The 25,918-nt window shown below is 38.1% G+C and overlaps 1 protein-coding gene across 16 annotated transcripts in view; it reads left to right on the forward strand.

Moving 5' to 3' along the window:
- Positions 1–25,918, forward strand: part of CADPS2 (calcium dependent secretion activator 2) — a 552,734-nt gene that overhangs the window by 263,542 nt on the left and 263,274 nt on the right. For 15 of the 16 annotated variants that reach the window (XM_028489806.2, XM_055084855.1, XM_028489809.2 and 12 more), the window contains one exon: positions 15,637–15,748. The exons of the other annotated variant lie outside the window; for it this stretch is intronic. In XM_028489806.2, the coding sequence (XP_028345607.1) occupies positions 15,637–15,748 (112 nt within the window). The remainder of the gene's footprint in view (positions 1–15,636; positions 15,749–25,918) is intronic. 16 annotated transcript variants of the gene reach the window in all.

A 25,918-nucleotide genomic window follows, 5' to 3' on the forward strand; every position in this document is an offset into this window, starting at 1 on the left:
TGCTCTGAGGGAGAAAAAGAAAAATGCGTGTGAGAGATTATATCTTCTGTCTTTTCTGAAACCCGATTTTGTGCTAACATGCTTGTTAGACTTGTTCAGAAGAAAATGGTTCAAATATAATGATTTCTGTACTCTGGATATGGAAGTTTAATGGCATTGGATAACTTCATAAATGAAATGCAGACTTTAGAGGAGCATTTTATCTCATTATTCTTGAGGCTTTACCAATCTTGAGAGCAACAAAATGGAGCTGTCTCTTTGAAGGCAAGCGGAAACATCCAGTAGAGGGTAAGAGCCAGAATGAAGGCGAAGCCCATAACGTTTTTCTTTCATTATGAAAGTGATTATTATCCACCCCGAGCCGTCCCCAAATATTGTTCTACCTTAAACTGCAAGATACCATCCCAGGATTTCTTCATTGTCATGTTGAAGAAACAGATAACTTTGTATTGTCTTTTCATCATAATAAAAATGTTTTAGTGTGGTGTTTTTGAAAGCTCCTCCCAAAGCTTAGAGTGATAAAACTTAGTTACTTTAAAGGATATTTTTTATTTCTTCTATTAAGATTTGCATCATGTCAGCATTTAGACTGTAAATTGTCTTTAAAAGAAAGATTAATGATAATGTGCAAAAATGGGTTAAGATCCAGACTACTCTCTCTCCTTTCCAGATTGGTCTTTTATTAATTCTCCTTTCTTTTCTCCCCCCTCTACCCTCTTTCTCCATTGTTCTTCTCTTTTTCACCCCTATTTTCTTTCTCCCCCATCTCTTTCTCTTCCTGTTTCTATTTTTCTCCTTTGTCGTATTCTGCTATTAGTTGATATCTCTCTCTAGTTTCTGATATTGTCTGGATTTTAATGTTGCCGTTTTATGAAACTGATTAAAATCTTAATGTTCAAATCTATCAGTTTTTTCCAGGTAGGTATCAGTTTGCTTAGTAAAGCTAAAGGAATACTACTGTGGATCCTAATAATAATAGTTAGCATTCTGTATGCACTTTCTGTGTGACAGGTGCTGTGCCACTATGAGTATTAATATGAATTGTCTTCATTTATACCTCAACAGTTTTATGCGGGAAGTGTTACTTAGTTATGACAGAGTTGCTTGCCTGGAGTCCCTTTGCACATTGGAATTGGTGTTTGAGCCCACAAACTGTCTCTGGGACCTGCTGCGCTCTTTAGCCCTGTCTCACTACCACTGTTCCTCCACTGAGGCAAGGGCTCAGATACTGGTTCGGATTATTATTTTTTTAGTTAATCTGTTTTTTACCCCACACATCTTTATATGAAACTCTTTAGAACAGTGTTGTGACACTTGTCATTAATTTCATTAAGGTTGTTGTATTTCACAGATAGCTATGCAGAATAATTCCTTTGGTTTTGTTGAAAGGATAGACTAGTATACTATGATGTCTTAAATGGAAATGTGATTGGTTGAATAAGTGTTATCCTCATAGCCTAGGAAGTTATATCATAATTTTATTCATTACCACAGTATTGCCTTAGGCGTATTATTAACCTCTGCATTTCAACTTAGATATCTCAAATTGAAATTTCAAATACTTTTAAAGTATGTCAACTGTTATGACAATAAGTAAGGCAACTTTTATAAACATTATTGATCACCTAACTTAAACTAATTCCATTAAATATAAAGAAAATTGTTTTAAAATATACTCAGTATATATATATATATATATTTATTTTTATTTTTTTAATTTATTTATTTGTTTTTTTGCGGTACGCGGGCCTCTCACTGTTGTGGCACCTCCCGTTGCGGAGCACAGGCTCCGGACGCGCAGGCTCAGCGGCCATGGCTCACGGGCCTAGCCGCTGCGCGGCGTGTGGGATCTTCCCGGACCAGGGCACGAACCCGTATCCCCGGCATTGGCAGGTGGACTCTCAACCACTGCTCCACCAGGGAAGCCCCTCAGTGTATTTTTAAGGGAAGAAATTTAAATCTGCTCTACAGATTAACTATTAAAATTGAAGGGGAGGGGTGTTAGTTTGTAATAAAAGTTAGAAATTCTATCCAGTAATCTTGGATTTTGTATTACAATGCATTATTTTCAAATCTGAAGTTTTAATTACAATAGCTATTTGTGACAAATTTTATGTAATACATAGATAAATTTCTTATGAATCAATCTTTTTAATTACTTAGGAAACCTTTAATATTTAGGAACATAAAAGATGTCTTGGAATTCTGTCCTTGATCTTTTGTTTTTAATATTGTTGTAAAAACAATTGAATATATAGAAAGACTTTTTTGTAGTATTTCTTGTAATAGTTAAAATTGGAAGCAACCTTAGGATCCATTCACAGAAGAGTGGTTGAATAAATGATGACATAGCCATACAAGGGGAATGCTTTACAAGTCTTAAAAATTGTGTAAATCCATGTACTGATGCATAAAGAATACGTAGTGTTATATGAAAGTACAAGTTATGGAACAATTTAAACTGTTAGAAATAAGTATGCACTAGGTACACAAGCATATGGATACATATATGGACCTAGACTTGTAAGATACAGGTCCCCATTATCATGGAGTTTTAACGGGCACCTTTCACAAGCTCATTCATTGTCATAGCTTCTACCATCTCTATGTTAATAATTCTCAAATCCGTATCTTCATTTGCAGCTTTTTAGCAAAAGTCCAGGCCTGAGTTTCCAGCAGTCTATTGCAATCAGTTAAATTTTTCAAATAAGTCCCTCATAGTTTTGACCATGGTAAATGACATCACCAGTTATCAAAATTCCCATGAAAATGTAGTTATCTTCACCATTCTTCCATTAATCTTTGGCTTAAGTCCATCAGTTTTGGATAAAACTCTGAAACACTTGGGCCCTGGGAAATGACTTAGAAATGTTGAACTTTTTAAATTTGAAGATCTGTTCTTCCAAAAATGTCTTCTGTTTAAAAAGAGCTTTCCATGAAACTGTCTTATTACTTGCTCATATTAATCAAATGCTATATTTTAAAGCATTTATACAGTGCTTAACAATTTTTAAAATGCTTTCAGCGTTTTCTTATTTAATTTATATTCATGTAATTAATAATCAGGCTATTTGTAATGCTTCTTAAATTAATCCCCATTTTAAATAATTCAATTAAAAATATAGTCCTGTGTATTTGTAATAGTGAGGTCTTGTATCTGCTTGGTGTATTTTATACATCCTATTAATGTACCTATTTTGCGCACACATCTATTTCAGAGTGATTTTAGAATACTCATGGCCATGATGAGTGGGACAATGGCTGATAGAAATATACCAACAGATTCAGGCAAGGGGTATAGGTTTCTTTATGTAAGTAAAGCATGCTAGAGCTCACCTGCATAAAGACAGCTGCACAAGCAGAGACACAGCTGTTTGCCCTCAGTCAACCAGGCAAATTTCCCCGGCATCCAGTCCCCAAGAAGGCACATGTCTGTAGATGATAACTGTTTGAAACTCTTGTGGATGCAAGATACCATCAGGCCTTCCTCATGAACTCACTGCCTCCCATTCTCAAGCATCTTATTCCTTCTTGGTCCTTGGAGCTTGTGAAGAATGCCCAGCTACCTTGTTACGAAATATGAGTAATTGAAAATAACTCAAAACAGTCCTGACTGTTCATCATGAATTGGGTGAATCCAAATCTAGTTTCTTGGGCAAATTCCCTATAGGACAGCAGAAAGAGACCTCAGACCTATTTGAAATCAATTGCAGAAAACTTGGAAATGTTTTCTACTTTCCAAGAGAGTATCTAAGTCAGTGCTACCAAATATCTGATGTTTGGATGTTTATCAACCGAAACTTTTATTTAGGCAAAGATTGTTGGATGAATGTTGTATCATTTTAATCTTAAAATGCCTAAATTATGAAAATGATAACTTATCTATAGTTGGATTGTTTGGTTAAGTAATTGCAGCATGGAAGATCTTAAGAATTATATATGGGCTTCCCTGGTGGCGCAGTGGTTGAGAGTCCGCCTGCCGATGCAGGAGACACGGGTTCGTGCCCCGGTCCGGGAAGATCCCACATGCCGCGGAGCGGCTGGGCCCGTGAGCCATGGCCGCTGAGCCTGCGCGTCCGGAGCCTGTGCTCCGCAACGGGAGAGGCCACAACAGTGAGAGGCCCGCGTACCGCAAAAAAAAAAAAAAAAAAAAAGAATTATATGTGATTCTTTAAAGACTGATCTCTACCTCTGTGGTTGTATCCTTATTTAATGTTTTTATTATAAAATTAGTGATGTATTTGAATTATGTCATTGATTTTTGATCATTTTACTAACTCAACTTTTGTAATAGAATTAAAGGTAATTTGGTGAAGACTTTAGTTTAAAAAGCAGTCGCTAGATTGGAAATAAGGCAAAACTATCATTTGATAAAAAGGGTTTGTAAATTTCCTATATAACAGCAGTAGTCAGACAGTGTAAAGGAAATAGATTCCTTAGAATCGCAAAATAAGAAATACAATTGACCCTTGAACAACATGGGTTTGAACTGCATAGGTCCACTTACATGTGGCTATTTTTCAACAGTAAATCCTACATTACTGCACAGTAAGTGGTTGGTTGAATCTGCAGATGGAGAGGAGTTGCAGATACAGAGGTCAACTATAACTTATATGGGGATTAACCCCCATATTGTTCAAGGGTCACGTGTACTATGAAATGAGTTCAACAAGGAATGCGTGAGACCTACATAGAAGAAGAAAAAAAAGTCTTCAAGAAACATCAGAACAGATTTTAGTTAATGGAGACCTCCCTTTTTCTTGAATAGAAATATAATTTAAAAATGTCTATTTTTTTTTTTTTGTCCTAACACGTATCTTATGAAGCTGTAATAATTGAAACAGAATAGCACAGCTCAGGAGATAGATATTTAGGACAGAAAATTCAAAACCAAACTCAAGTTTATGTAATAGTAAATATATTTGACTTCTAAACCAAATGAGATTGGGATAAAAGGAAAAGTGAAACTGAAATTTAATATCACTACTAAATTTCAGACAACTTGAAGATTTAAACAGTGGAAATGTGCGAAAGAAATATAGGTTAATATTCATATAATCTTTGGTTAAGAAGAAACTTTTAAAGTCTGATGTCAACATCAGAGACTATAAATCAAATTGATAGAATTAGCTACCTAATACTTTTAAACTATACATTTTTAAAATTTATTTTTAAAAAATTTTTATTGGAGTATAGTTGATTTACAATGTTGTGTTAGTTTCAGGTGTACAGCAAAGTGAATAAGTTATACATATATATGTATAGCCACTCTTTTTTAGATTCTTTTCCCATATAGGCCATTACAGAGTGTTGAGTAGCGTTCCCTGTGCTATACAGTAGGTCCTTATTATGTGTTTTACATATAGTAGTGTATATATGTGAATCCCAATGTCAAAAAGTCATATATGAGTTAAATAGAAAATAACCAAGTGTGACAATATTTGCCATATGTATGGAAACAGTTAATGTCTATCTTACAAAGAGTTTTTAAAAATCACCAATTGATAGAAAGCCTACTAGGAGAGAAATGGACAATGGTAATAAAAAAGCAAGTCAGAAATGCAGGTGACTAATAAAGAGAAAGTGCTAGACCTCAAAAGTAATTTAAAAGTACAGTTTAGAGCCCTGTTCAGTTCTGTATGATTTGGTTTATTGTTTATATTTGAGTTTATATGTCTGTCTCCCCTACTACTCTGAGTTCACTTAGTACAGGATCTGTTGTCTTGATTTTTTTTTTTAATGCCCACTACCTTTCCCAATACCATCACATAGTTGGTTAGATAAAACAATGAAGAGATAGATGATGGATGAAATAATTTTTTGAGTTACACATATCTTTCATTCGTTACTGCTGGTTATAATGAGGAATATAGATTAAGACTGCTTTTAAGTTCTTAGCTTCTGTAATCATGGTGCATTATGTGGTCACAATGAATAAGAATTTTGAGTTAAGGGATTGGAATGGTTTTTGACATAACTGTTTTACTGCTCATGGTTTTCACAACATACTTTAAAACAAATATGCTATTAACTTCTGAGAATTCTTTCCGATCACAATGTAAATCTAGTTCTCTAACTTCTCTGAGGCCATGGGAGGTATCTAGCTGTTAAGAATGCAGGACAAGGGTGGAGAGAGATATGTTACAGAATATAATAATAAAAATGTTTATTGTCTATAATCTTCTGTTAGAATATGTTTCAAGAGGCTAGACTTTGGTTGCTGACGCTAGAATATGTCTGGCACACACAAGGTACTCATCAGTTTTTTTTGAATGAATAAAAGGCCCTGATTCAGTTTTGTGTCCCCTCTTTTTTTTTTCTTTTTTTAATACACCATGCATGGTTGTACATCATCTTCATAACTGTCATAGGTAGCAGCAAAATATTCCATTGCATGCCATATAGTTTACATAATTCTTCTCCTAATATTAGATATTTAAGTTGCTTGCTTTTGCTATTATACCTAATGCTATAGGGAATATGTTCCTGCTTATACGTTTTTATTACGCATGATTATTTTGTTAGGATAAATTCCTAGAAATAGCCTTACTGGATGAATAAATTGAACATATATTTTAGCTCCTGATACAAATTTCCAGCATACTTTATTTATTAGCAAATACATAATTAATGTCAGTTATTCCAGTTGTATATGAACTACCCTGTTTTCATAACCACGAAGTCCTGCAGGTGCTTTGTAGATATTTTATTGATTGGAAGTCTTAATCCTCATAAATAATACATTCATAGATGTAGAAAAAGGCAATGCATTTTGAGTCAAAGCAAATTGACAGCAAGGGTAGTGTATTCTTTCATCACATAATACAGAGAAAATAGTAAGATGATAACTGGTATTAATTCCTGAAACTGTTTAAACATGCCAATTAAGTAGAAAACAAGGAAATATCATGGTGAATATTGAAGATAGGCCTATTATCTTTTTCCTTTCTTCCCTGACATTTTTGGTGGAGGGGAAGGGAGACTTTGGTTTTTAATTCATTCGTTACAGAATTCATAAGCATTTTTTAACTGTACATATCTTTTAAACTTATTTTTCAGAGGAGAAATTATCAAGGTGATGCCAGTTTGCTTGTATCCTAGAATGTTGGAATATATAAGGACTGTTAAGTGTCACCATATTTATATTCATGCACCCATTAAAATTGCACATTTTTGTCAAATGTCCGTAAAAGCTTAGACCTCTAGCTGTTGGTTAGGATCTGCCAGTATCCCTGTGCCTCAGCTTCTCCCTGCCTGAAAGCATGTTGTTTAAGCTTTCCTCATTTCATAGGAGTTGGCCATTAGCAATCCATACTCTACAGAGTTCCTGGACCTTGTTTGTAGGGAAATGTACTCTTGTGGATTGCCTATCAGGCCTATGATATTCATCTATTTCCTGCCTTCATTGGCATACTGGTTTTGAGAATGGATATCCTGGATTCCCTTCCAAGTTATAGATTACTAATGATTTCTGATAAATTTTAACTCTTTGTTTTCTAACACATTACTGTCTCTACTTGGAATATATTGATTAGATTCCTTGTCTGACTTCTCTAAGCTTCTCTGTACCTTATCACCATTCCTAGCATAGTGTTAGTTCTCTAATTTTACAAAAGTCTGACGGTTGAAAAGTAATCATGACCTTGGGATTGTGAAAAAATAATAAACTGTTCATACTTAAAGGGCATGGTTACTATTGAACACTTTACCTCACCAAAAAGGACACCAAAAGTTGACAAAAATACAAAGGGAAATTGACAAAAATTTCAATTTTGGTGGGAGACCTCGATACTTATACCTTGTTATATAAGGGATACCAAAAATCATCAAGGATAAAATAGATTTAAGTAGCACAGTAGAGGAGGGACCTTCAAGATGGAGGAGGAGTAAGAGGTGGAGATCACATCCCCACAAATACATCAAAAATACATTTATATGTGGAACAACTCCCACAGAACACCTACCGAACGCTGGCAGAAGACCTCAGACTTCCCAAAAAGGCAAGAAACTCCCCACGTACCTGGGTAGGACAAGAAAAAAAGAAAAAACAGAGACAAAAGAATAGGGACGGGACCTGCACCAGTGGGAGGAGCTGTGAAGGAGGAAAAGTTTCCACACACTAGGAAGCCCCTTCACGGGCGGAGACTGCGGGTGGCGGCGGGCGGGAGCTTCGGAGCCATGGAAGAGAGCGCAGCAACAGGGGTGCAGAGGGCAAAGCGGAGAGATTCCCGCACAGAGGATCGGTGCCGACCAACACTCACCAGCCCGAGAGGCTTGTCTGCTCACCCGCCGGGACAGGCGGGGGCTGGGAGCTGAGGCTCAGGCTGCCGTCGGAAGCTGGGAGAGGACTGGGGTTGGCTGCATGAACACAGCCTGAAGGGGTTAGTGCACCACACCTAGCTGGGAGGGAGTCTGGGAAAAAGTCTGGAGCTGCCTAAGAAGCAAGGGACCATTGTTTCAGGGTGCATGAGGAGAGGGGATTCCTTCCCTGTCTGCCCACAGAAGGCAGAACACCGCCTAAATGAGTTCCAGAGATGGGCGCGAGCCGCGGCTATCAGCTTGGACCCCAGAGACGGGCATGGAACGCTGACGCTGCTGATGAAGCCACCAAGAAGCCTGTGTGCAAGCACAGTTCATTATCCACACCACCCCCGGAAGCCTGTGCAGCCCACCACTGCCAGGGTCCCATGATCCAGGGACAATTTCTCTGGGAGAACACCCGGTGTGCCTCAGGCTGTTGGAACATCATGCCAGCCTCTGCCGCTGCAGGCTCTCCCCGCATTCCAATTATAACTACCGCTCCCTCCCCTGGCCTGAGTGAGCCAGAGTCCCCTAATCAGCCGCTGCTTTAACCCCGTCCTGTCTGGGCGGGAACAGAAGCCTGAGGGCAACCGACACGCAGAGGTGGGACCAAAACCAAAGCTGAACCTCAGGAGCTGTGCGAAATGGAAGAGAAAGGGAAATCTCTCCCAGCAGCCTCAGGAGCAGCGGATTAAATCTCCACAGTCAACTTGATATACCCTGCATCTGTGGGATACCTGAGTAGACAATGAATCATCTCAAATTGAGGAGGTGGACTTTGGGAGCAACTGTAGATCTGGGGATTGCTGTCTGCGACTGACTTGTTTCTGATTTTTATGTTCATCTTAGTATAGTTTTTAGCGCTTGTTATCATTGTTGGATTTGTTTGTTGGTTTGCTTGCTTCTCTTTTTTCTTTTATTATTTTTTATTTTTTAATACTTTTATTCTATTTTATTCTTTTATTATTTTTTTCTTTCATTTTTCTCCCTTTTGTTCTGAGCCGTGTGGCTAACAGGGTCTTGGTGCTCCGGCCTTGTGTCAGGCCTGAGCCTCTGAGGTGGAAGAGCTGAGTTGAGGACACTGGCCCACCAGAGACCTCCTGGCCCCACATAGTATCAGTCAGCGAGAGCTCTCCCAGAGATCTCCATCTCAGTGCTAAAACGCAGCTCGATCCAATGGCCAGCAAGCTCCAGTGCTGGATGCCCCATGCCAAACAACTAGCAGGACAGGAACACCACCCCACCCATTAGCAGAGAGGCTGCCTAAAATCATACTAAGATCACAGACACCCCAAAACATACCACTAGACGCTGCCCTGCCCACCAGAACACAGGCACCAGTCCCCTCCACCAGGAAGCCTACACAAGCCACTGAACCATACAAGAAATGTTTAACAGGGACCTAGAAGAACTAAAGAGTAAACAAACAGGGATGAACAACACAATAAATGAAATTAAAAATTCTCTAGAAGGAATCAGTAGCAGAATAACTGAGGCAGAAGAAAGGATAAGTGACCTGGAAGATAAAATAGTGGAAATAACTACTGCAGAACAGGATAAACAAAAAAGAATGAAGAGAATTGAGGACAGTCTCAGAGACCTCTGAGACAACATTAAAATGCATCAACATTTGAATTATAGGGGTCCCAGAAGAATAAGAGAGAAAGAAAGGGGCTGAGAAAATATTTGAAGAGATTATAGTTAAAAACTTCCCTAATATGGGAAATAGTCAATCAAGTCCAGGATGTGCAGAGAGTCCCATACAGGAAAAATACAAGGGGAAACATGCCAAGACACATATTAATCAAACTTTCAAAAATTAAACACAAAATATATTAAAAGCAGCAAGGGAAAAGCAACAAATAACATACAGGGGAATCCCCATAAGGTTAACAACTGATCTTTCAGCAGAAACTCTGCAAGTCAGAAGGGAGTGGCAAGACATATTTAAAGTGATGAAAGGGAAAAACCTGCAGCCAAGATGATCCAGCAAGGATCTCATTCAGATTTGACAGAGAAATTAAAACCTTTACAGACAAGCAAAAGTTAAGAGAATTCACCACCACCAAAGCAGCTTTACAACAAATGCTAAAGGAATTTCTGTAGGCAGCAAACAGAACAGAAGGAAAAGACCTCCAAAAACAAACCCAAAACAATTCAGAAAATGGTAATAGGAACATACATATCAAGAATTACCTTAAATGTAAATGGATTAAATGCTCCAACCAAAAGACCTAGACTGGCTGAATGGATATAAAGACAAGACCTGTATATATGCTGTCTACAAGAGACCCATTTCAGACCTAGGGACACATACAGACTGAAAATGAGGGGATGGAAAAGATATTCCATGCAAATGGAAATCAGAAGAAAGCTGGAGTAGTAATTCTCACATCAGACAAAATAGACTTTAAAATAAAGACTATTGGAAAAGACACAGAAGGACACTACGTAATGATCAAGGGATCAAGCCAAGAAGAAGTTAATAACAACTGTAAATATTTATGCACCCAACATAGGAACACCTCAATACATAAAGCAAATGCTCACAGCCATAGAATGGGAAATCGACAAAGATGTAGCAATTGTAAATAATTATGCACCCAACTTAGGAGCACTTCAATACATAAGGCAAATGCTAACAGCCCTAAAAGGGGAATCGACAGTAACACAATCATGGTAGGGGACTTTAACACCACACTTTGACATGGACAGATCGTCCAAAATGAGAATAAGGAAATACAAGCTTTAAATGACACATTAGACAAGACGGACTTAATTGATATTTGTAGGACATTCCATCCAAAAACAACAGAATACACTTTCGTCTCAAGTGCTCATGGAACATTCTCCAGGATAGATCATATCTTGGGTCACAAATCAAGCCTTGGTAAATTTGGGGAGAAAATATTTGCAAATGAAGCAACTGACAAAGGATTAATCTCCAAAATTTATAAGCAACTCATGCAGCTCAATAACAAAAAAACCCCAATCCAAAAAAGGGCAGAAGAACTAAATAGACATTTCTCCGAAGAAGATACACAGATTGCCAACAAACACATGAAAGAATGCTCAACATCATTAATCATTAGAGAAATGCAAATCAAAACTACAATGAGATATCATCTCACACCGGTCAGAATGGCCATCATCAAAAAATCTAGAAACAATAAATGCTGGACAGGGTGTGGAGAAAAGGAAAAAACTACAAATAGACCTACCATACGACCCATCAATCCCACTACTGGGCATATACCCTGAGAAAACCCTAATTCAAAAAGAGTCATGTACCAAAATGTTCATTGCAGCTCTGTTTACTATAGCCAGGACATGGAAGCAACCTAAGTGTCCATCAACAGATGAATGGATAAAGAAGATGTGGCACATATATAGAATGGAATACTGCTCTGCCATATAAAGAAACGAAATTGAGTTATTTGTAATGAGGTGGATGGACCTGGAGTCTGTCATACGGAGTGAAGTAAGTCAGAAACAGAAAAACAAATACCGTATGCAATCACATGTATATGGAATCTAAAAAAAAAAAGGCTCTGATGAACTTAGGGGCAGGACAGGAATAAAGATGCAGATGTAGAGAATGGACTTGAGGACACAGGGAGGTGGAAGGGTAAGTTGGGATGAAGTGAGAGAGTAGCATTGACATGTATACACTACCAAATGTAATATAGCTAGTGGGAAGCAGCTGCATTGCATCGGGAGATCAGCTTGGTGCTTTGTGACCACCTAGAGGGGTGGGACGGGGGGGTGGGAGGGAGACGCAAGAGGGAGGTGATATGGGGATGTATGTATACATATACCTGATTCACTCTGTTATACAGCGGAAACTAACACAACATTGTAAAGCAATTATACTCCAATAAAGATGTTAAAAAATAAAAAAATAGCACAGTAACAACCTTGAGCTTATAGCCATATATACAGCACTGTGCCCACAATGGAGACTACTTTTCAAGTACTCATGGAAAAGTTAGATGCACACATATACATTCATACATACATATTTTAGAATATAAAGCTAGTTTTAATTATTTCAAAAGATTTCTGTCTCGCAAGTTTTATTCTCTAATATGATGCACTAAACATAGAGCTTAACAAAAGAACTTCATTTAAAAATTTTAAAAACACACCTATAAACAGCTGAATAATAAAAATATTGTTAATTTATAGGATGCTGTACTTAAAGTGGTTAAGGGAAATTTATAGCTTTATATGCTTAACTAGAACAAAAGAAAGGCTTAAAATTAATGCCATGCATTCAAGTTAAAATTTTTAAAGAACAGCAGAATTAACACAAGATAAATTAGAATGGAATAACAGAGCAGGATTTAATGAAATAGAAAACCAACATGCAATAGAGAGGATTATCAAAGTCAAACAATGATAAGTTGAAAAGAATAATAAAAGAGACAAACCTCTTTCAAGGTTAAAAAATGAAAGAAAAATGTTAGGAATGAAAAGGAGACATAACTACAGATGCTGTACATTCAAAAGATAAGGGAAGTTTTACAACTCTGTACAAGTACTTTTGAAAAACTTAGATGAAATCAATATATTCCAGAAAAATAGTAGTTATCAAAATTGGCTCGAAGAGAAGACCCTGAGTAATTTTGTAACTATGACCAGTGAAGAAATAGAATCCTTAGTAAATATCTTTCCCCAAAGAAATACTGGGCCCAAACAGCTTAATAGGTGAGTTCCAAGAATAGATAATTCCCATTTTTTTTACAAAATCCTAGCTACTTTGGTGGTAGTGTGGAGTAGGGGCGAGAGGAAGATGTGATCACTGCAGACCTGAACAGAGCTCTTCTAATGTCCTCGTACATTTTCCATCTTAACCTGAGCTGTGGAAATGTCGATTGTCTTTTTATTATTATTTACATTGTATCTCACTTCTAGACAACTTATATAGGATGTTCACAATAAAATGGTTTTAATGAGTAAATGAGAGACGTACCACAGTGAATAAAGATTGAAGAACAGTTGTTGAAGATGCTTGTTTGTCAAGGATCTGAGTTAGTAGGCAGTTTTCCGGAAGTTCATGCGATCATGGGTGAGCACAGCTCTTTACATATGCGATGTTATTTGTCTTATTGTATCCAACAAAGTGGAATTGGTAACACATTTCCCTTCCTTCAGGTAAAATTACAGGAGGATGAGGGTAAAAGACAAAACTCACCAAGTCCCTCAGTGATGGTTAATAGAGTCGGTCAATATTTTTCTCTTTGGAGAACTGCATATTGGAGTAGATTAGGAATTTCAAATAATCATATAAAACTGTAATAATAGTTTCAAAGGATTTTTGACATTAGAGGAGACAAAATATCATTGATTTGATACACAAAAGAATTTTTATGAAGAGAATTTAGTTTAAAAGATCAGCAAATTCTGTGGAAAACTATTAGGCTGTGTCTACATGACTACTAAAAATCATTAATTTCAGTTATAAGAAAATGTCTCCAAAAGTTAGTTTTCCAAATTTAACCACATGTTACTCAGTAAAGAGAAGGGTATGTCATGGGCGTCAACTCCGGAGTTGTTATCCAGATCGCCTGACTGTATTCAAGGCTTAAGATTCCACACTCTAAATTAAGAATTGTTCTCTCCTTCCTTATTTTGGTTCTGAATCTATTTTTATTTTTATTCCTATTTTAGCTCTACTTTATCTCAGACCATCTTAATTCTATGAAATGGCAAGAAGATTCTTTGCTAATCAGTTTCTAGAAATCTAAAATAGAAATTAAGTTGCTTCCCATCCTGAATGAATCTCTCCCTTCCCTCTGAAGTATGACTTTAATTTCAAAAGAACAAACTGCATCTTGATGCAGGTTTCTTCAGTCATTGAAATGGCCTCTGCGTTTACTGTACATGTATCAAAATGTTAAAAATTAAAACTGCTGTGTTAGAAGACATCATGATTATTTATTTTTTGGTATACTTACCTCAGTTTTCTGTATTTCAGCTTTCTGAATAAGGTTTATAAAATAAAGTTTAGACAGTGCCATGAATGTGGTAAACTGTTTTTTTAAAATAAGAAATTGGTATTTTTATTTGGTTATTTATGTTTAACAGGAATCATCATTAAATCTCTCTTTTTCTTCCTGTTATGTCTGTTTTTCTCAGTGGTATTTTCTTTATGCTGTGCTGAATATCAAGTCTGATCTCAGAATTATGAGAAACATTGATAAGATTTTTTAGTATCAGGTGTGTGCCATCTAAGTTTGTAAATAGACTAGAATGAGTTGGTATGTGGTAAAGATGAGATGCTATTCATTAAAAGATAAGCCAGGGAAACATGTTATTTTGTTATGATTTGAAAAGCCAGTTATCGACAGACTTACTTCATTCTTAGGAGAGTGTACTGAGAAATTAATGGCAAAACACTCCTATTTTTATGGTGCTTATTTCTTTCCTTTTGACAGGAGCTTTAAAAAATCATATAAAGTAAGGCATGATGATCATGGAGATGATCATGGAGATCATGGAGATGATCACCTCCACTTTAAAAAATATAAATAAAATATCTAGTGAAGACTTTGTAAGAAGAGATGGTGTGAAATCTTCAGCATGCAAAAATAATTTCTGAGAAACTACCCCTTACACACTCAAACCGTTAACAGTTTTCCCCAGCCATCCATAAAAATAGTGTTGTAGGGCTTCCCTGGTGGCGCAGTGGTTGAGAGTCCGCCTGCCGATGCAGGGGACGCGGGTTCGTGCCCCGGTCCGGGAGGATCCCACATGCCGCGGAGCAGCTGGGCCCGTGAGCCATGGCCGCTGAGCCCGCGCGTCCGGAGCCTGTGCTCCGCAACGGGAGAGGCCACAACAGTGAGAGGCCCGCGTACCGCAAAAAAAAAAAAAAAAAAAAAAAAAAATTGTGTTGTAATTTGTGTTTGAATTAATAAAATAGGTTCCAATAGCTATATCTATAATGCTTTACCTTTCTTTTTAAATTGAAGTATAGTTGATTTACAGTGTGTTAGTTTCAGGTGTGTATAGAGCACAGTGATTCAGTTATATTTATATATATATATATATATTCTTTAATGCTTTACCTTAACCTAAATTCTTACGGCACACTGTGTTTTGTACTCTAATGTGCTAATTTTTAGAACAGCTGAATAATTATTACAAGCTGTAAAGCTTATTATTATTTTCTTTCTTGACTGTGCCATCTGTCAGAAACAAAAACAAAGATAAAAATCTCAGTGAGCCATGAAAGATTCTCCATTGCTTAATGTGCCTTCTAAGGAAACACATCTACATGGAAAACAAAATTAATGCTGCATTTCAAAGAGAATCTTTGTTACTTCATTGCAGGTGGGGAACCCAAGGAGATTTTACCACTACTCATCCACGGCCTGTGGTCAAAGTAAAACTCTTCACGGAAAGCACTGGGGTCCTGGCCCTTGAAGATAAAGAACTAGGAAGGGTGAGTTATGGTCAGCTCCGTGTTTCCCAGGGAGCACAATTTTAACTCCTCTTGATTTAGAGTTAAGGTCGACCAGTATGCAGTGTGTAAACCTTCTGTTCGTATGTTAATAATTCATTTGTAATTTCCCATGAGCCCAGCTTACAGCTCTGATTTACTAAACATAATTGCTGTAATGGAGAAAGTATTGTGATAGGCCTTGGGTGTTTAAGGGGGAACACATAAGGTCATAGTCACTGACTGAGTCATTCTTGTCACACGTACTCCACTGACCAGTGACTGAATGGTATAGGCCAACTTGTCCTTCTTGGTGAAAGGTAACTCTAATTCAGACATTTCTGTCCATGGGTTACAAGCATCCTCTTTATATTTGAAGTCATCTGCTCTTTATGTTCGTTGTGATTAGAGTGATTACAGAATATCTCAAGTGTATTTATCTCTTGTACCTCTCTCATTTTCCCCGTGAGAAGGTCTTCACCACACACCTTGTAGCATAGAATTGTTTTTTTCCTATAGTCACCTCCTCATACCTATAATATATTTATCCTCTAATCCAGTATCTCTCACCTATACTCAGCTTCTTCTGACATTACAGTAGATTTGTGATCCTAACACCTCTCTGTGTGAAAGATTATCTGCAGTTTTGTTTACGAGGTAGATGTGTTCCAGTGAGTAGACTATAAAGTTATCTTCTGTAATGTGGATCTATTTTACCCAGACCTGAGCACTGCTTTCATATATATTTTCCAGAAAATAAAGCCTTAAGAAATCTTACTTGAAAATTTCTGGTAATGGTGGATAGCTGGTGTGATGCTAGGTGTCGAAGGATGCTAGGATTCGTGTGTACGTTGGATTTTTTTTCCCCCCTGAAGTTGGGATTTCTATTCATTTCAAATCTTCCTCCTTTTCTGTATCCTTTACACCTTTGAAGTTTTTTCATTTCTAGGGATTTCGTGAATCGATACCCACACTCCAGAAATTGTGAGTCTGCATTCATAGGCTAGATTTCCTCCTCTGTTTCCCTGTTATGTGTATTTCTTAATGCCTGAGAGAGCTAAACCATGATGTTCGTTCATTCATGTGCTTATATATTTGTGCATTTATTCATTCAACAAAGGTATACAGGTGGCATAATCTAAGAGAAGAACCCTGGAGACTGCATGTGGTCTGATGGATTTGTGAATCAGGGTTTCTCATTTAAATTATTATTACATTCATTTTACCTTATTTCCTTATTGTAACTATTTTTCACTGTGTAATAGCAGCCATTTTAAGTCTAATGCTATAACGTAATTTAAGGTATTTTTAATTTATTTTTTAGTTCTCTAGATAGATAGATATAGATATCTATATATATAAAAGCAGTTTTTAAATTATGTACATGAGTGGTATATTTTCCAATCAGTTGTATATCTGAGAAAGACCTCATGCTCCCTTGTTCCTGTGATACATGAAAGACAATTTTTCTATCTGTATAAGAGTTTCTCAACCTCAGCACTATTGATGTTCTGAGTAGGATAATTCTTCGTTGTTAGGAGCACTCCTGTGCCTTTTATGATATTTGGTAGCTTTCCTGACCACTCAGTATATGCCAGTAGTCTCGTCCCCTCTTAAGTAAAGATGATAAGAAATGTCTCCAGACATTGCCAAGTGTCCCCTGGGAGCACCCCTGCTTGAGATCCATTGATCTATGCTAATGACCTCAGTAGGTTCCAGATTATAAATGTTTTTTTGGGTTAATAACTTCAATTTTTAAATTAGTTTTCTTCCTTGGAGCTTCAGATTTGTATATCCAGCTTGCCTACTTGGTGTTTCTAATTGTGTATTAACAGATATCTCACACTAAATATTTTTGAAATAAGAGCTTTTGATTAGCAACCCCATCAAGTCTTCCATAGGGGCCATTGTCAAGCAAGTGACCTCAGCATGCCCTTTTTTTCTTCTTCTTTGACTCTAATACCCAATCTATTTGCAAGTTCTGTCAGCTTTTTCCTAAATTTATACTGAGTATGTTCACACTTTAACATTTCCTCGACCGTAATTCAAGACATCATTATTTCTCACTAGTAATAGTCAGCTTACTTCTTTCTCATTTGTCATCTTGTCCCTTCTGATCCAGCTTTCACACCTCAGCCACTATGATCTATTTAAAATTCAAGACAGAATCACATCATTCTGTCCTTAAAATCTTCCATTGTCTTCTCAGTTATTTGGAACAAAGAATCAGACTCCTCATCATAGTGTCGTATGCCCAAGAAGGGTTGTCAAAGTGGGACCCTGGACAAGCATCATCAGCAACACCTGGAAAATTGTTAGAAATGCAAGCTCTCAGGCCCAACTCTCCATCTTTTGGAACAGAAACTTGGGGCTGGGGTGCTGCAATCTGTTCTAACAAGGCCACCTCATAGTTTGGACACACACCAACATTGAAGAACTCTGCTCTGCATGAACTGATCTCTCTCCAAATTCATCTCCTATTACACCCTCCTTGCTTACTGTCATTCTTCCTTCATGTTTGGCTTTCTTTCTGTTCCTCAAACATATTAGACTCATTCTTGGTTTACACTTTGGGTCTTTAGATGTGTTATAATCTGACCACATGTGTGCAATTAGAAGAAAATTAGAAGAGAATGGTGGTCATCGCTGGAGGGTAGAGCTACTGGTAACGTTTTCTATATATTTACCTACTTTTATACTTAGAAACAGTAACAACATTTTAATTTGAAGAAAAAGGCCTTACATCATCTGAGCTCTGTAGTCTAAAATGATATGACTCTTGTATCTGGGGATCTTAGTTTAGTGAAGTTTTTTAATTAAAATTTTGTGTGGTATTTGAAAGGTGAGCAACACAGCCTTTAAAATAGGTGTATAGCACAAGAAAATACACTAAATGGATATAACACAAGAAAACTGACAATAACAAAAGCTGACAAGGATTCAAATCAACAAACTTAATCTTTGCTGGCGGAAATGAAAAGTTGTACAGCCACTGTGGAATACAACTTGCCAGTGTCTTATAAAGTTAAACTTAGACTTACCATATAGCCCAGCAGCTGCCCTCCTAGGTATTTACCCAAGGGTTTATACAGTTCATGTCCACACAAAACCTGCATGTGAATGTTTGTAACAGCTTTATTCATAATCGCAAAAAACTGGAAGCAGTAACATGTCCTTCACCAGAGTAATGGATAAATTGTGGTACATCTGTAGAGTGGAATACTGTTCAGCAATAAAAAGAAATGAACTACTAATTCATGCAACAACATAGATGAAACTTAAATGCAAGTGCAAGAAGTCAGACCCAAAAGACTACATAATGTATGATTTGTTCTAAAAAAGGCAACATTATAGAAACAGAAAACAGATGAGTGTTTGCCATGGATTGACCCAGGGGGGAAGTGGTTGACTGAAAAGGGGTGTACAGGGATCTTTCAAGGTGAAGGAATTTTTCTGTTTGATACTGGGTATTGGATGTATGAATGTATGTATTTGCCTGAACACATAGAACTGTACATCACAGGAGGAGATCAATCAAGATGGAGGAGTAAGAGAATGTGGAACTCACATGTGTTTGATAAACACATCAGAAATACACCCACATGTGGAACAGTTCTCACTGAAAACTAACTGGAAACTGGCAGAAGGACTCCTGTACAACCAAGGCTGTAAGAAAGATACACATATAATCAGGTAGGAAGGGAAGAAAAATGATCAGGTTGGGACTTGTGCGCCTGGAAGGGAACTTAGAGGAAAAGGGAGAATACATGGCTGGACACCTGCCCTGGGGAATGAGCAGTGAGAGCCACAGATTAGACACCCCAGTCCCAGGGTCCTAAACAGGGGAGATGAACCCCCTTGGCTGGTTGGAGGCTCTGGGAACAGGAGGGCTCTGGGAACACTGGACTCGGCTTCTGGGCAGCACGAGCACACTGGCTTGCCCCCCAAGGCAGGGTGAAGAGAGGTCTGCTTTAGCAGCTGCCAGGTTTCCCAAGACACTGGATCTTGGGCAGCCCTGACTGGGGAGAAGACTCAACTGTGGGACACGGAGGCTACCAGGTACTGAGGCAGAGCCTGGGTGAGGGGGTGGCAGCCATTGTTGGCACTTACTTAAGCAGCCCATCAAAAGCAGCCCAGATCTTTATGGCAGCCACTCCACCACAGCTCACCACCCCCATACATGCTCAGAGTCCATGTGGGTCCCCCCTGCCCTGCAGTGTTGCTCCACCACAGGGCAAGGGTGGCAGAGGCTGGGGAGAGTGATCAGCTGTGGGACAAAAGGATTTGCACCTGAGGCTGTGTCTGAGCAGAGCAAGGGAAACTCTTGTGGGTGCCTGCACAGGCAGCATGGCAGAGAAAGCTTGGACTTCTGTCTGAGGCAGACAGGAGCAGAGAGCCCCCAAGAGCCCCATTTGCTTCAGCACTACCCCCTCTGGGGCAAGGGTCCCCAGTGCAGGGAGAGGGATAAACACATACTTAAAGGGAATAGAGCCAGCTCAGGCCTGACCCTCAGGGAATCTGCTCCAGCAACTTGGGATCAGACCACTCCCCCCAATAGGGTGTTGCTGGCCACTGAGTAGAGGGGAGGTCCTGCCTCACACCTGGCTCTAGCCCCTCCATCTCCAGCCCCACCCCCTACCAAGGTCATAGCTGCCAGAACACCCTGAGGAAAGATATGACTTGCATTCTACCGAAGGCATTGGACACAGTCCATATGGGGACTCTCCCACATAAGAATACTCCTTCAAGACCACGATAGGTAACTGTTTCACCTAAATTCATAGAGGAAGAGAAAGTTCACCAAAACGAGAAGGTAGAGGGATTGCTGTCAATTGAAAGAGCAAGAGAAAACCTCAACAATTTGCAATTGAAACAAACAATTTGCCAGATAAAGAATTCAAAATATTGGTAATAAAAATGTTAACTAAATTAGGGAAAAGAATAGATATACACAGTGAAAATTTTAACAAGTTAAAAAGTGGAAAGAAAGACCCAATCAGAAATGAATTCAATACCTGAAATTTAAAAAAAAAAAAAACAAAAACACAAGAAGGTATGACTAGCATGCTGAGTGATACAGAAGAATGAGTAAGTGATCTGGAAGATAGAATAATGGAAATCACCCAATCAGAGCAGCAAAAAGAAAAACAAATTTTAAAAAATAAAAATGAGAGATCTCTGGGATAATGTTAAGCCCACCAATACTTGCATTATAGGGGTCCCAGAATGGAGAAGAGAGAAGGGGATTGAAAATGTATTTGAGGAAACTATGGCTGAAAACTTTCCAAACCTGAGCAAGGAAATAAACATCCAGGTATTAGAAACACAGAGGATTCCAAACATGATGACCTCAAACAGACCCACACGAAGATATATCATAATTAGAATGGCAAAAGATAAAGAATTATAAATGCAGCAAGAGAAAAAGAGTCAAATACAAGGGAATCCCCATAAGGCTATCAGCTGACTTCTCTGCAGAAACTTTGCAGGGAGTGACATGATATATTCAATATGCTGAAAGGGAAAAACTTGTAGCCTAGGATACTCTACCCAGCAAGATTATCATTTAGAATAGAAAAGGAACTTCTCAGGCAAGCAGAAACTAAGAGTTCATCAGTACTAAACCTATCCTAAAAAATGTTAAAGTGTCTTTAAGTGGAAAGATAGGAATCTATAGGAGAAGGAAAATCTCACTAGGAAAGGCAAATATATAGTAAGGACTGAGGATCAACCACTTACATAAGCCAGTACAAGACAAAAATTGTAAAAGCAACTATAACTACAATAAACTGTAAAGGGATACGTGTGAAAATGTAAAATATGACATTAAAAATGGTGCGGAGGAGGGGAGTAAAAAATGTGGCTCTTTTAGAGTGTGTTTGAACTTAAAATGACTACTAGTTTAAAACAAGTAGATATATGAACCTCACAGTAACCACAAATTAAAAACCTACCAACTAAGAAAAAGGAACACAACCATACTACTAAGGAAAATCAAACCACAGTGGAAGAAACAAGAAGAAATGAACAAGGAAGAGTTATAAAAACAACAGAAAAACAGGTAATAAAAGGCAATTAGTAGGTACCTGTCAATAGCTATTTTAAATGTCAATGGATTAAGTACTCCAATCAAAAGACATAGGGTGGCTCTTTGGATAATACAAGAGACTCACTTCAGAGCTGAAGACACGCAGACAGAAAGTGAGGGAATGGAAAGAGATATTTCATGCAAATGGAAACAAAATGGGGGTAGCAATAGTCATATCAGACAAAATAGACTTTAAAACAAAGTCTTTAGCAAACCACAAAGAAGGGTATTATATAATGATAAAGTGATCGATACAAGAGGAGAATATTACTTTCATTAACATATATGCACCCAATACAGGAGCACCTAAACATACGAAGCAAATACTAACACATAAAGGGAGACATTGACAGTAATACAATAATGATAGGGGACTTTAACACCCCACTGACATCAATGGACAGATCATCCAGACAGAAAATAAGGCAACAGTGATTTTAAATGACACAATAAACCAGTTGGACATAGTAGATATTTACAAGACATTACATCCAAAAACAGAATACCCATTCTTTTCAAATGCATATGGAACATTCTCCAGGATAGATCATATGCTAGGCCACAAAACAAGTCTAAACAAATTTGAGAGGATGGAAATTATATCAAGCATTTTTTTGGACCACAGTGGTATGAAACTAGAAGTCAATTATAGAAAACAAATGAGAAAAGAACAAAGACGTGCAGACTTAAACAACATGCTGTTAAAAAACAATGGATTGGACTTCCCCGGTGGTGCAGTGGTTAAGAATCCACCTGCCAGTGCAGGGGACATGGGTTCGATCCCTGATCTGGGAAGATCCCACATGCTGTGGAGCAGCTAAGCCCGTGTGCCAAACTACTGAGCCTGCGCTCTAGATCCTGTGTGCCGCAACTACTGAGCCTGCGTGCTGCAACTGTTGAAGCCCACGTGCCTGGAGCCTGTGCTCAGCAACAAGAGAAGCCACTGCAATGAGAAGCCTGCACGCCATAACAAACAGTAGCCCCTGCTCACCTCAACTAGAGAAAGCCTGCACACATCAACAAAGACCCAGTGCAGCCAAAAAAATAAAAAGGTCAATGAAGAACTCAAAGAGGAAATCATATGTGGAATCTAAAAAATAAAACAAACGGTTATAGCAAAACAGAAACAAACCCATAGGAAATAAACCAGTGGTTACCAGCAAGGAGAGGGAAGAGGGGAGGGGCAAGATAGGGGTATGGGATTAAGAGGTACAAATTACTATGTATTGATATAAAATAGGTAAGAAGGATATATTGTATAGCACAGGGAATTTTAGACATTTTCTTGTAATAACTTAATGGAGTGTAACCTGTAAAAAATACTGAACCACTATGCTGTACCCCTGAAACTAATTTAATATTGTAAATCAACCATACTTCAATAAACAAAAAGAACTGTACATCATAAAGCATGTACTTTAATGTATGCAGATTAACACAGATGAACTTAGTTGTATTACAAGGTACAACATAACTGCACTGAAAGGAGTGGTGAGAAATGTCCACCTAAGCAATATAAGAGAAAAACAGTAACCTGCAAACACTACCTTAACCAAGTAATGAAGATTAACACTGCCATTGATGCCACATAGCTATCATGTACTCCTGATACGATGTTATGAGAACGGCACATTTCACCTCTGTGATATTCTTTCTGAAAACCCCAACTTAAACCCAGTTTAATTATGATGAAAATATCAGACAAAACCAGACTGGGGGACACTGTACAGGATAGTTGGCTAGTATTTTTCTAGTCTGTCTAGGTATAAAAACAAGACTGAGAAACTGTCACACACACAGATCGGAAGAGACTAAGGAGCCGGTGACAACTAAATGCGATGTGGTGTCTTGGATCGGGTCTTGGAATAGAAAAGACATTGATGGAAAAACCCATGGAATCCAAATAGAGTGTGGGGTTTAGTTAAGAGTAATGTAACAATGTATGTTTCATGGTTTTCGCAGAAGTACCATGGTATCATATGTTAATTATGGGGGAAACTCTGAGAGGTATACAGGAACTTTGAATAATATTTTTGCAACTTTTCTGTAAATTTTTAAAATTATTCCAGAATGTAAAGCTTAGTTTTAAAAAGATTTGTAATAAAGAAGGCTTTTCAGCATTTTTTTTCAAAATGCTTCAGCTTATATTTTCTAAGAGACAAACATTTTCTTACATCAATTCCATTATTGCACCTAGGAAATTTAATATTGATGAATATTAGTATGTGATATATAGTCAACATTCAGAGTCCCATAATTATCCTAGCATGTCTATAAAAGCTGGATTTCCCCATTCCCCAATCCAGAATACAATTCAGGATCATATATTGGGTGGGTGGGGCAGGGGGGTTGTCTATGATTATGACGTTTTTAACGAGTTTAATTTTGTGGAATGTTTTCCCTTCTGGATTTGTCTTACTGTTTTTTCATGATTGGATTCAGCTAAACATTTTTGAGAAGAACCCTACATAGGTGATGTTTTGTGATTCCCATAGCATCATATCGGGAGTCATATAGTAGTAGATTTTCTTGGTGTTAGTGAAGTTAATTAAGCTTGATACCATCAGTCTTTGTTTTTTGGAGCTTGAGATGTTGATCGACTCAGCTTGTACTCTCCCTATCCCAGGCCTATAATCAGCACTGGTTCTATTTAGTGATAATGGAATTTAGAAATCAACATTCTGTGTATCATCACTTATGGTTAAGGAATATATACTTTTTGAAAGTCATGAGTTTACAGGTTCCCTGCAGCATCAATATGTTTACTTATTTTCTGTCTTGTAATACATACAAAATTGTTCCAGAAATACTGTACCGGTACCATAACCACCAAAGAACTTACCAAGTAATGGTCAGTATATCTTTGTAGTCCTTTTTGTCCTTAGAATGTATCTCAGTAAGGATGTATGTGTGATTACTTCATTTAAAAGTAACCTAGTACAATAGAAGATAAAGCTTCTTATTTATATTCTAAATGGAAAAAAATCACTGAAGATACTACAGGTTCAGTCATTATGGAGATTTCCTTCAACAGGTCTATCATAATAATTCTCATCCAAGCAGCTCACTGAAGGATTTACTAGATCAGGTTTGCCATACTAAGTAAGGTTAACTCCACTGACTTTTTTTTTTTTTTTTTTGTGGTATGCGGGCCTCTCCCGCCGCGGAGCACAGGCTCCGGATGCGCAGGCCCAGCGGCCATGGCTCACGGGCCCAGCCGCCTCTCCCGCCGCGGAGCACAGGCTCCGGATGCGCAGGCCCAGCGGCCGTGGCTCACAGGCCCAGCCGCTCCGCGGCATGTGGAACCCTCCCGGACCGGGGCACAAACCCGCGTGCCCCGCATCGGCAGGCGGACTCTCAACCACTGCGCCACCAGGGAAGCCCCACTGACTTTTTATTAAGCGTGATCTGGAGGCATTTACTCTCTGGATCTCTGACCCCTTGTCTGAAATACAAACTGTGTTGTCATTTCTTATTCTCCTTTTCCATCATTATATTGATTTACTGGTTGCTATTACTGCTTACTATTCACATATCCCATTTAATCCTCTTTGAAGATGATAGTAACAGTCCATATTTAGTCAAAGAGTTAGAATCAGAGGTTAAGACCACTCAGTTAGCAACTGCGAGAGTCCTGATCTGAACTTCAGTTTTCTGACCCCAAAGTCTGTGCCCTAAAACAATCATTAAATACTACGTTTCATAGGATGAGGTAATGTGACTGTTTTTACAAATCATGGTGTTGGTGTGGACCAATTTAATTTCATGACTTAAAGCAGGAACTGAATATTATTTAAGCTAAAGCCAATTCATGCATAGTCATTTTATATCATTTTATACAGTGATTTGAATCTTATTAGGGTACTGTCTGGCTGCTTTTATTACTTTCATTTGTGATGGTGTGTCTCAACTTGATGTTCACATAAGAACTGCTTCGGGGAGTGTTTGAAAAGACTCAGGGTCTGGGCTCACACTTTTAGTTGGTTTAGGGTGAGCCCAGGAAAGAGAATTTTAAGCACTTCTCAGGAGCTGATAATGTGCATATAGGGTTGAGAGGCACTGGCACAAATAGTATCGCCGATACT

This window comes from Physeter macrocephalus, chromosome 5 (genome assembly GCF_002837175.3).
Source record: "Physeter macrocephalus isolate SW-GA chromosome 5, ASM283717v5, whole genome shotgun sequence".
Lineage (NCBI taxonomy): Eukaryota > Metazoa > Chordata > Mammalia > Artiodactyla > Physeteridae > Physeter > Physeter macrocephalus.